The sequence below is a fragment of the Pectinophora gossypiella genome, chromosome 13 (assembly GCF_024362695.1).
Source record: "Pectinophora gossypiella chromosome 13, ilPecGoss1.1, whole genome shotgun sequence".
Lineage (NCBI taxonomy): Eukaryota > Metazoa > Arthropoda > Insecta > Lepidoptera > Gelechiidae > Pectinophora > Pectinophora gossypiella.
Genome location: NC_065416.1, coordinates 10,847,364 through 10,859,791, shown reverse-complemented (window position 1 = coordinate 10,859,791; position 12,428 = coordinate 10,847,364). Strand labels below are relative to the sequence as shown.

Genomic DNA, 12,428 nt, shown 5'->3' with positions numbered 1-12,428 from the left:
GTGAAATGTGTGTGCGTGTGAAAATAATTCGCAAAATAAAAATAGATGTTCAATAAAAACTTTAATATTATGCTTTGAGATTCAAGATTTTGAAGGCATATCCATGTTCAGACAAATGTTGGAAACAACACTACCTATCCCATTAATAAGTTAACTTTACAAACTATACTTAACTATAGTAACATAGTAGGTACCTACTGAAAAATATACAGGGTGTTAGTGACAAAGTATTAAAGTGAAGCTAGGCAAAATATAACTCTATCTTTTAGTATTAAATTTTTAACAGAGGCAATATTTGTTTCAGTCTTATTCATTATTAACAAGATTAAAATAAATTATCAAAATGATAAATGTTTACCAAACTGTAAATGGATTTAAAAAAATCACCTTTAATGGTTCTATGTAGAATGTTTTTGCTCATGATCTAGCAGCCATTCCTTCCGGTTTACTCCACAACTGAAGCCTCCTTTAGACCCAGAAGCAACAAGCCTATGACAGGGTATTACAAGTAAGTGTGCATTAGCTCCACATGCTGCTCCGACAGCCCTTGAGTGACTGGGAGCTCTACCCAGTGACTTGGCAAGGTCTCCATAAGTCTGGGTACTCCCATATGGCAATTCTTGAAGTTTCTCCCATACTTGCTGCAAAAAGTTTGAATAAATTATAGGTAGGTAGGTATAGAGTATAAACTATAGACTGTAATAAATATTATGATGGAGAACTGAACACTACAAATAGCTAAGTATGAGTAGAAGTGAAGATTATTTTTGGGTTCATTCGTACTACTTTCTGTCTGAAACTGAAAGTGTAAAAAAATTAAGTAATGCCAAAAGAAAGTAACAAATTGCATACCATACCTTTTGAAACTCTGAACCAAATGTCTTGATGGGCACTGTAAATGTTTTGAGTTTTCCCGCAAAATAATCCTTAAGTTCATTATCAAGTTGCTCCAGAATTTTATTTTTCTTCTCAATAAAAGTACAAAATAGTTCTTCACTTATTGTTTGGAGCATTTTTTCGAAGTTCTTCGAGTCCTCTAAAGATACCATGTAGAGATAATCATCATCTGCTGCCGCAGTAACTTTACCCACGGGCGAATCAAACGGACAAACATAAACAGTATGCGAGGAATCTTTGGAATATTTTGCTAAGGCCTTTGGAAGAGCCATTGTTCTGTATAATATACGTTTCACAAAACTTATACAATACAAAACGTCTGTCCAAGCTTCGAAAGTTAGCACTTTAGCAGAACTATCTAGTTCACATAAAACTGATAATAACCAACAACACGTAACGGAAATAAAGAATATTAACAAACCGACATAGAACATACAACTACACACGTTCCCGCTAAAATCCCCTGAACTTTGTTTAACATGGTTTAACACAAACGCAACAAATGGAAAGAAAGAAACAACTATATCCATCAAGTCGTATCAAGTAGTGTATCTATCTCTGTCTAACAACAAATTATATTTGAAGTATTGTTGAAGTATAAGTAAAAATAAAACACATTTACTACACACGGTCAATACAGCTAGCTAGAGATTAAAGGCTGTGCTATACTGTTGCCAACAAGCTCTCCAACCAAGGTGACCTGTTGGAGGTCGGTTGGGGGTCAATCAGTGGTTTGATCATAAATACTTATTAGGCTTAATAGTTGTTATGTAACAAATAAATCTAGGCTGCTGCCATATAATCATACTAAAAAGAAAAATAAAACAACTGATAAACCATTTATTAGTCAGTATACAAATTCGTGAGGCGTGAAGCTGTTATCGATATAATATCAACCGATAGTAAGTAGGTTAACAATAATCTTAACAGATGGCGTAGTTGTAAGTATCAAATTCGAATTTATACTTTTAATAAATCTCAATGTGTGGTTTCCATGCTACGTCTAATATATTTTTTTAAGTACCTAAATCTGGAATTTTAGATGGTAGGCTAATATAATTACCAATAGACGTTTGTGCCTTACATTCATTTGAAAATGATTGTTACTAGAATTTTGTAAAAGGAACGAGTATGGGACTCAAAAAAGAAACACAAAGTGTTTTGATTTGATTTCGATTATTTAGAATTATGTATTAAGTGATTTAAGAAAATAATATAAAGCATTCGTAAAATCTACTGTGGGATACGTTCCCCAAACAAATTATAGATGGCTGACAAATACTAAAATTTTATTTCATTCACTTCCCAAAACCAAAGATAAAAGATGCATATCTCTGAAATCCATAAAATTAAAACGATAAACGAAGGCAGCGTTGGACAGCACTCACACAACACATCTATATTTTTATTAGGGAACGTGGCATGGAGAGTCCCTCATTATTTTAGTTTACTTTGACCACAGCTTTTCCTGTGTTTTCTCCTCTTAAAATACCTACTAAGGCTTCAACCATGTTATCGAATCCGTAGTATATCTTCTCTTGGTATTTTAGTTTTCCTTCGCGTAACCAAATTAAATTGGCATTAATGCCTTCGTCCCAACGGTCAGTCCAACGATTTACCAAAAATCCTTCCATTTTTAATTCTTTCAAAACAACCGCTGGTTGTAAAATTGTGACTGTAAACAAATAAAAAAAAATAGAAATGGTAGAAAAATAATAATGCATAACTTAATTATTCTTAATCTTCTTACCTTTTGGAAGTTTAGCATCATTGTATGACGATATAGACCCGCAAACAGCGACCCTTCCATACTTATTCATATAATTTATAATCGTTGAACTTATTTCTCCTCCAACCTGAACAAAGATAAATATTCCTGATTAATAATAGGTATACAGTATAAAATATTTGCATTAAAAAACAGATACAAAGTACATACGTTATCAAAGTAACAATCTACACGCTTTGGAGCACCTTCTTTTAAAGCACTTTTAATATCAACAGTTTTGTAATTAAAAGCACGATCAAATCCTAATTCTTGTTCTAAATATTTGCATTTCTCATCGGTGCCAGCAAATCCTACAACCCGACAACCTGGAAAATTATAGATGTTGTTGAAAATATGTAGGTAGGTGTAAAATAAGAACCTCGGATTTTAAGAAGCCGAATAACGAAGCCCGCGTATCACTCGCGATGTCACGTCGTATCAAATAAGCTATTTTTTTATTGTATCACGTGTCATACTATGAGGGCTCTACGTTACGGTTACAGTTATACTTAAGTGTTATTAATTCAAAACGAATTTAATGGTGTTAAAAATACGTACCCATTAATTTTCCGATTTGTCCCACATGAGAACCTACGGCTCCAGCCGCGCCAGTAATTACAATTGTTTCACCTGGTTTCGGTTGGCATATTTCTTTCAACCCAAAGTAAGCTGTATTGCTGTAACGATTCAAGAATCTTCATTTTCGATTATGAGTGATGATGTTGATTTTGACAGACATAAATTTAACTGGGCAGAAGGCAAGAGGGAAACCACTGCGCTATTTTTCCCTAAAAAAGTAGCATGGAGAATGCTACACCGACAAGAGCGTGGCTCTTAAATTGATGATGATGATATTAAACTAAATTTTCTTCTATTTTGACAGTTCTAAAAATACGTAGCTCTTTTTCTTGCACTACATTTAAATAAATGTTTCACTCACATCGAATCATAAAAATCTTTGCACATAATTCGTTTAACATTGGGATACAATACAACTTTCAATTTTATTTTATTACTTTACTCACCCAGGCATACCTAGAATTCCTAATGCAATCGAAATTGGATACGGACTTATGTCTGGCAAAAGTGTCAAAGGTAAGAGACCGGTTGTTCTTTGAACTGGATTGATCACGGTGTGTGTGCGCCATCCAAAAGAGCCACATACATATTTACCAACAGGATACTCATTATTGCGACTCGCTATTATTCTGAAATAAAATTAGTCGTAATGAGAACATCGTAAAAAAAGAATAATAAAATAGTAGTACATTGTTCACCAAGTCCAAGGAGAAAGTGACCATTTACTAATGAGAGTGTAGTTTGAAGTGAAGTAATTGTATTTTCCGAGTGAAAATCAATACTTTTACTACACCTACTATTATTTATTTTCATATCGAAAAAGTCACGTCAATCAAGTTCTTTTTTAATTAATGCAATAGAAACGAAGAAGACACGAAAAAAAAAGAAGAATGAATAAGTCGTGTAAAACTGAATAATTAGGCAACAATATTAAAACAACAAAAAGTCTAGGCATCCATAACAGGCTGCGTCAAAATTAATTGATTAATTTTAATTAATTGTTCTATTATTATTTTTTATGTATAACCCCCACCGTTTGTAGTATATTTTTGGTTGGAACTTGGAACAGTTGGAACAAAAACGAAACATTTTGTTTTGGTCATGTTGTAAAAGAAAAACAAAAAATATACACTTTACCATCCTGTTTATTTGTATGACAGTAATGTCATTCTTCCACCCCTTTTTAAAAGAGGAGAAAGTTACTTTACGAAAAGATAATTATAGTAGTAAACTTTTAATACTAACTTGGCAACTTGTCCGCCTATCATGTCTGTAGGTAATTTATAACCAATCATGTAAGCACGCATATATGGATCAACACTTAGGTACTCTGCTTCAGTTAAAATTTCTGAAATCATAAAAAGGTACTTATTCCAAGAAGATTTTGTAAGTTTTATAATAACATAACATAATATACGCTCACTACTATATCCCAATCAGGTTTGACAGAGGTACATCCATCACAAGATGAACTAAGTACACACGCCTCACCTTTATATTTTATTCTTATAAATTAAGCTTTGATTATGTATGATATATTATACCACCTCCATCTTTCAATTCAGGGATTTCCTCTTCTACTAGCTGGAAATCACTTTTCTTCGGCTCTCCTTGAAAATATTTTGTTAATACATATTTACGACTTTTTATTTTTGGAGATACACCAGAATAAAACCGTGTTGTGTTGTGAACTCCAGAAACCAGTTTTTTGAACATAGCTATAACTTATTGTTGTCTTCGCAATATCTGAAACACAATTTAAAATATTAAATGATGAATGGCAAAATAATAAGTACTTAGCTATGCCGAATCATAATTTCTGCGAAATTAATATTCAGTGTAACAGGAGTATGCCAAAACTGTTATGAGTAATGTGTTTCGGATTCGGACATTAGAATTTTTGGAAAGTACCTATGCAACGCTTCTCCAACACCGCTCCCAACCCGCCCTAAACTAAAACGACTGCTGGCATTCAACTACTGAGCAGTCTGATGGCGGGAAGTTTGCTGACACCGAGCTGTCTGCTCATTTATGTTGTCAATATAAACTATATCGCAAGTCCACGACTTAAAATTCCATAATCGAATGATATTTTACTAGTCTGGTGGTAGCGGAGTCGTGTAAGTCAAGATTTTACATCAATACGTTACTGCAGGTGAGTAATAAAATCGTTTGTTATAATGTATTTTTATTCAAAAGATCACTCGCCCCTTTCCTTTCCCGATGATAAGAAAATGACAGAACTTAAAATTAGGAATTGTGCTATAATGAACACTATTAAGGTTGATTGTAAGTAGTCCGCCGGGGACCCGTGTTGCTAGTTTTGTGGTTATGTGAATTATGTGAATCTTCCGATTTTAATCCATAATGTCGTTCGATAAACCAAAAAAGAATTATTAAAATCGGTTTATACACGACGAAGTTATGCCCGAACAAACATAAAAAAATATATACGGTCGAATTGAGAACCGCCTCCTTTTTTGAAGTCGGTAAAAAGATATAAAACTCATCTTTCACCCAACATGTTTGGTCAATACTGTGCAGACTAACTGACCGACTGTGTGTAGTATAAAAAAAAAACAAAATATTATTATCTGTGGAGCATTTACCTTCCACAGATTAAAAATAATTAAAAGATAAATAATAAAAAATGGCGAATGTATTATTTGTATTGTTTGGGAATTAAAAATATGGGCAAAATGCTTATTACTTTATGTATAGAAGCAATATTGTGAGGTAAAACTTAATATAGGATAGTGACATTTTGTTAATTTTAAAACTCAAAAACTCAATGCTTTGTGTTGTGAAAGAATGAATTCTCGTTATAATAAAAAACTGTGATAGTAGATACAAACACATAATGACGTCGGCACAGGAATTTAACTGCATTTTCTGCAATATATCCTTCGACGATAAGGAGGAATTACAGATACATTTCAGGTATAACAATAATAATTTGTATTTATTGCCATTGGAAGTCGTTCTATGAATTCTAACCAAGTTAATGTTCACGATAGAAAACACGGCGATCCGAAGTTTAATCAGACTGTGAAGAATAGTAAGAACGAGATGGCTTCCGAAAAATCTGAGGATGGTGAGGTTGTGAATTGTGATGTGTGTTCAGATGTGTTCCCGACTATATCGAAAGCTATAACTCACAAACACAAGATGCACCCGGACCACGACGCTAAATACTTCTGTCCGTGGTGTGGGAAGCTATTTACGATGAAGGTAAATGTAACACTAGTTTACACACTGCCCACTAAACTGCCAAACACGACCTATGCCCTCCCCCCACTACTTGCCTACTCTTGTTTTGTTATCATGCTTTTTTTATCTGTTATCATATAAAATACTAAACTCGTATTAAGTAATAAACTCTTATTTTTAAGTAAATGTAAGGCCTACTTTTATGCAGCTACCATTCAATTTCATGAACCTATTTTGACTCATTGATGAACTCCATGTTTCAGCATCTGTACAATAAACACATACAGTCTAACCATAAGTCTGAGGACCAAGAGCAGGCAGGGTTCCACTGTGACTACTGTGAGGTAGATTTCTTTATGCCCTCTGCCATGGTGTACCATAATAAATATTTCCACCGGCAAGACACTGAACTAGCTGCTATTGGACATTCTAAGAAACTAAAGATGTTTAATCAGGTACTGAAATTTTTCCTTATAATAAAATACTTACTGGATTAAAGAAAAAAACAACAACCTCTGTGGTTTAGTGGTTAGAGCATTGGGCTCACAATTTGGAGGCCCAGTTTTGTTTCCCGATGTTCTCATTACCATCAAAAATCACTTTGTGTGGCTAAGACATTGCAGGTTGAGTCAGCTGGTTTGTATGAAAAAATAAGATAATTCCATGCTTTGGAAGGCATGTTTAGCTTGTTGGTCTTGGGCAAGTAGCCCAAATGGTTCCACTAATCTGCAATGGAGCAGCATGGTGGAGTATGCTCCATGCAACTTTGGTTCACTGAAAGAGGCCTGTGCCCAACAATTGGACGTATATAAGCTGTTTATAAATTAAAGACTTTATTATGCAACAAATAAAAAAATCTACTGATTTATTTTTTTATGGTTTTATAGGAGATGCTGCAAGTCTACTACTGCCCTTTTTGTGGAGAAGAATATTGCAACAAAGTCAATCTGCATGTACGTATTTAGACCCTTGAGTTATCCAGTGTTCTACTGTATTCATAGTTATATTATAACGATTACTATCAACAATAATCTTGGCCAAAGTATGCTTTATTATCTGTAATTTTATTGCCAGCTTTACAGTAATAAATAAAGATATAGTTGTCCCTGAGTGGCTATTTTAAAATGATAAAGCCTGACCAAACCTTTAAAAACTTGTCATGTTAGCTAAAATAAGACCCTATCTTATGTAATAACACCTATTGTCTAAATTAAAAATATGATCATTTCCTGTGATAGGTTTTCATTTAAAAAACAAACTATCATTCCAAACTATAACACTGTATTTAAGTATTGCATATTTATACTTACAGAAGCATATGAGTGACGACCATGGTGATGAAAACCAGAGTCCCGAAGATATTCTCCGCTGCCCATTATGTGACGCCGTGTTTTATCACCTTGATGCATATGAATTACATCTCACGTTCCATTCCATCGATGACTTGTATAGTGAAGATAATGAATTGTAAGATACTTAACCATAATTACTGTTATTTTGGACTAATAATACAGGTTTCCTCATGCTCCTATGACGGTCTGGATGCAAATCAAAAACATAGAACCCATTCGGTAATTTATATTCCCCGTGCATGCCATTAAACTGACAAAGGGATTGTGATATTTTCATACTTTGTATTATAAGTGCCTGCAAGTTATCTTCTGATTATTTACTTGGCTTGTCCACCCCATTAGGGATTGTGGGCGTAAGTTTATGTATTCTTAATGTTTTGTGTCATATTGTTTCAGAGCAAAAGAAATAACAGAATTCTCTCTAGAAACAGTTCCTCCGACAATGGAGAAAGTAGAAAATGAATCTCAGGAAGAAGACGCTGGAGGTTCTTTTGGAATTGTAAGTCATATTACCTACTTAGTAGTAACAGTAGTTTTGTATGATCTAAATGTAAGTACTAAGTAATAAATAAGATAAGATAATCGTTTATTTGTTTGTTTTAAATAACTAATTCTTATTTATTATTTCAGGAAGAACTACTACAACAGGCTATGAATGAATCTAATGATAATGACAACACAAATGAAGAAGTTATTCGTGAAAAAAGGAAAAAGCACAAAAAACACAAGAAATCCAAGAAAGCAGCAATAACACTTGATGAGTTTCTAACTATGAATAAAGATGTGTTTGGTGAAGGCATAGATTTCCAAGGAATAGAAGAAGTACCTTCGCAGATTGTAGCTAAGCAACTAAACAGAAATACAAAACAAAAACCTGGACCAAAGCCATTACCATCAGAACTGCAAAAACTGAGAAAACAAGGAATTGTTGTTAAAAAGAACCCAGTAAAACATCCTTCACATTTGCAAGGAATGAAGGTTACTAATAAAAAAATAATTATGAATTACCCACAAAATATGAACAAATCTACGCCAACAGTGCAAACTAAGTCTAATGTGCCAAATACATCAAATGAACTTTTGACTAAATTATTAAACCAGAATAATAGTCAAATAAAGATAGTTAGAAAACCAGCACAAACTAAATTAAATAATGAAGAGTTGGCTACAGAAAAAGATAGTTCTGATAGTAAAATATCTGAGGCAGATGAACAAAAGCAAGTTGAAACATCTAACTCAAAGGAAAGTGCAGCTGACAGTAATAAAATCACTGGAGATGAGAGCAAAGCTGCAGAAAATGGAAATGAAATCAAGGAATCTGTGGGCAATATAGTTTCAGATTATAATAGCGATGAACAAAAGTCAAAAGAGGATGTACAAAAGTCTAATTTAAATGACTATAAAGAATCTATACAAGAACATGTCAATGAAAAAGATAGTTTTGATGATAGCAACCTAAAAGAGCGTGCTAACTTAGGTGAAAGTGAAAAACGAAACAGCAATTCTGCTTTGCGCAATATTAGCCAAAATATAACCATAAAATCTGTACTTGAATCATGTGATAGTATTCCAACCGATTCAAAACAACTACAGGTAAAACATGTGCAAGACAGTGAAAAACCGTTAAATGATTCTGACTTAGAAGATGAAATTGCCATTAATAAGGGAAACGTAAATACTAACGCAGCACATATTAAAAATGATTCGAAAAATACCTCCTTAAACGCATTGAAACATTTGAGCCATCTTATTACGGTCAAACCTATGTCCCCATCAAAAAATCTTACTCCTGCATTTCAAGATACAACTGAGCAAGCAACAGATTTCGATGAAGATGGGCATGATGAATATTTTAATGACGAAAGTGATGTGGCCGAACAGGAAATTAATGAAGACATCATCAAAAAATCAAGAAACCCTTCTGTAGAGAAAGAGTTAAAATCAGAAAATCAAAATACATATTCGAAGCTTGATGCTTTAAAAAGTTTAAGTAAACATATCACAATCAAATCTGTACCTCTATCACCGAATAAAAATGCAGGCACTTCGCAAATATCTGGAAATGTAAATAAAGACAATAATTTTGAGGAGGATATTGAGTCTGAAGACGTTAAAAATAAAATTAAACAAAATAGTTCAGTCAATATGAAAAAGCTTGCTAACTTCAAAAGTCCTGAAACAAATAATTCTTCGCCAAATTTAACGAATAAGGCACAAGTATGTAATCCAGTGCAAAAAAATAAAGAAGTTAACATGAGTAATGGAAACACAAGTAAAACACTGTTATCTGAAACAATTTTAAAACAACTCCCTAATATCACTGCTAAGCCTGTAAATGTAGGAATTAATACAAAACAACAAATAATGACTCCAACTGAATCCAAGTCTGTGGATTTACAAAAAGATAAAATAGTTCAAAATAGCGTCAGGCAAAAGAAAAAAGAGGAAGAAATGGAAATATTTAATATTGATGATTCTGATGACGATGATACCGTTGCTCAAAACTCTTCTGCCACCCGGCAAATTACTAAAACAGAAACTACGCCTACAAATAAAACTCCTCTTAAAAATGTTGAAAGTAAAAATGTCACCGACAAATCAATGGATTGTGTGTTGAAAAGTCTAAGCAAACATATAACTATAAAACCCACAAACCAACCAAAATCGCATAATGAAGAAAAATTACAAGACGATGAAAACTATGACACTGACCATCAAACTCATAGTGAATGTGATAATGTACAACAAACTGTTAAGAAAGCCACGGAATCAGAGGTTCAAAACAAATTAAAGAATTTAAGTAATATCACATTCAAAGGTAGCAACTCTTCATTAAAAATTTCATCATCACATGACCTACAAAATATTGAAAATAATAAGCATACAGACAATTGTGATAGTGATTCAAACGGATCCGAGAACGTAAAAATAACAGAGCTTCCGGAAGACTACAGTGATGACGACTTTCCCCAACAAAAATCAGAGCCTGATGAGAGTAATTTAGACAAAAGTGTTACAGTTGAAGAGCCACATGACTCGGATAATGATAATGTAACGCACAGTGAAGATTATGATGATATTGAAGATCAAATTAAATCAGCTACATTAAAAAGGCCTATGGAAGATTCTAATAAAACGCCTATATTTTTGAATTCTTTAAAGAATGTTACAATAAAGTCTACGAAAGAAAACAAAGACGATGACGATATACCTGAAGATATGGAAAAATTATATCCTGTCATTCCTAATCAAAATAAAGAACTTAGAATAAAACCTTACCGTCAAGCATCTTCTGTTTCTCAAGATGAGAATAGACAAGCAGCAACAGCGACCAAACAACAGGTGACTAAAAGCGTCGCGCGTGTTGTCAATCAAAATGCTTCCACATCATCCAACCAGGCAAATGTCGTAAATAAAGAAGTAACAGTTCAAAGGTTTCAAACTAAAACCGTTATACAAGAAATAACAACAACTGTCACAAAAACAATAAGGACGGTGAATCAAACTGTTAAGCAAGAAATACGCAATATGAATCAAAATACCTCTATTCCTGTAAGACCACAGAAAATTCAGAATATTCGTCCTAATCAAAAAATTAGAAACTTTCAAGGTACTCCCGTTAGGACTGCGCCGCCGATGATGGGTCCTAGGATTAGAAATGCTGTTGGTCCAAGACCACTGATAGGTGCCAATATTCGACCATCTAATCAATTAGTGCCAGTAAGAGGTCTTAACGTAGCCAGACTTAGCAGACCGCGAATGCCAGTCACAAAAAATCCGGAAACCCAATCCACAACTGGTTTACATAGACCAGTCGTAGGAAAGCCGCTTAAAATTTCTCCAAATGCGATGTTAACGTCTACAATAAAAAGGCCTGGTGCCGAAGAAGCGAGTGGGCCGTTTAGTTGCTTTAAGAAACCGAAGGAATCTCTCATTCCGGGATCCGAAATAGCCGATTCAAATGTACAATATACGTCTTCACAAATGAGCAAATCTAACTTTGTCAGTACGACCAAAGTAATGAAAGGTAACTCGATGGTAACATCCACACAAATGAAGTCGGAAGCCAGTTCTAGTTGTGAACAGTTAACTAGACTTAGTGGTATGTCTGGGTTGAAAGTTATGAAGACTAGTCAGACGAAACAAGCTTCAAAGGTTGAGGAGAAAACTGAAATAAGCGGGTCAAAACGAAGCACTCTCGATGCCATTGAGAGATTACAGAAGCAAGGGCTTTTAGTAAAGAAGCCTCGTTTAGATGAAAGTAACCATAGTGAACATTCTAATTCTGAAAATGATGACTACTACGACACGTAGTAAAAATACCGCAACTTTTCTTATCCAAAATGACTGATTCCACAATATTTTCGTTTTTCAATTTATATCTATAATTATTCTTAGTTCCTGACATTGTAATTGATAATCAATTATTGTCATAAGTATACAAATTTGTATAAAAATGTATTTTGCTGTATAAGAGATAGCCTAATTGTAAATAAGTAATGATACTTACTGTAGGATACAAAATTGAATTTTGTTATTGATGGAAAAATAATTTTCTTTTGCAGTTTGTTTCTCTAATATTTAATACTTTATTAAATATATCATTTAATTTGCAAATTATT

General features: G+C 33.6%; 3 protein-coding genes across 3 annotated transcripts; 1 reads left to right on the top strand and 2 right to left on the bottom strand.

Annotated features, from left to right (window-relative positions):
- Positions 1-48: 48 nt before the first annotated feature.
- LOC126371814 (methylated-DNA--protein-cysteine methyltransferase-like) lies at positions 49-1,509 on the bottom strand. The gene is made up of 2 exons (XM_050017181.1): positions 858-1,509; positions 49-641 (listed from the first exon to the last, which is right to left on the bottom strand). Exons 1-2 carry the CDS (start codon positions 1,425-1,427, stop codon positions 399-401), a joined length of 813 nt encoding a protein of 270 aa, XP_049873138.1. The 5' UTR covers positions 1,428-1,509; the 3' UTR covers positions 49-398.
- A 214-nt stretch (positions 1,510-1,723) lies between these two features.
- Positions 1,724-6,542, bottom strand: LOC126371812 (prostaglandin reductase 1-like). Its single transcript, XM_050017179.1, has 8 exons — positions 6,404-6,542; positions 4,792-4,990; positions 4,490-4,592; positions 3,691-3,873; positions 3,224-3,342; positions 2,837-2,991; positions 2,648-2,753; positions 1,724-2,572 (listed from the first exon to the last, which is right to left on the bottom strand). The coding sequence occupies exons 2-8, from the start codon at positions 4,958-4,960 to the stop codon at positions 2,340-2,342; spliced, it is 1,068 nt and encodes a 355-aa protein (XP_049873136.1). The 5' UTR covers positions 4,961-4,990; positions 6,404-6,542; the 3' UTR covers positions 1,724-2,339.
- On the top strand, positions 5,867-12,423 carry LOC126371791 (MATH and LRR domain-containing protein PFE0570w-like). Its single transcript, XM_050017146.1, has 7 exons — positions 5,867-6,184; positions 6,262-6,475; positions 6,718-6,909; positions 7,342-7,407; positions 7,767-7,921; positions 8,203-8,305; positions 8,437-12,423. Exons 1-7 carry the CDS (start codon positions 6,105-6,107, stop codon positions 12,118-12,120), a joined length of 4,494 nt encoding a protein of 1,497 aa, XP_049873103.1. The 5' UTR covers positions 5,867-6,104; the 3' UTR covers positions 12,121-12,423.
- Positions 12,424-12,428: the final 5 nt, after the last annotated feature.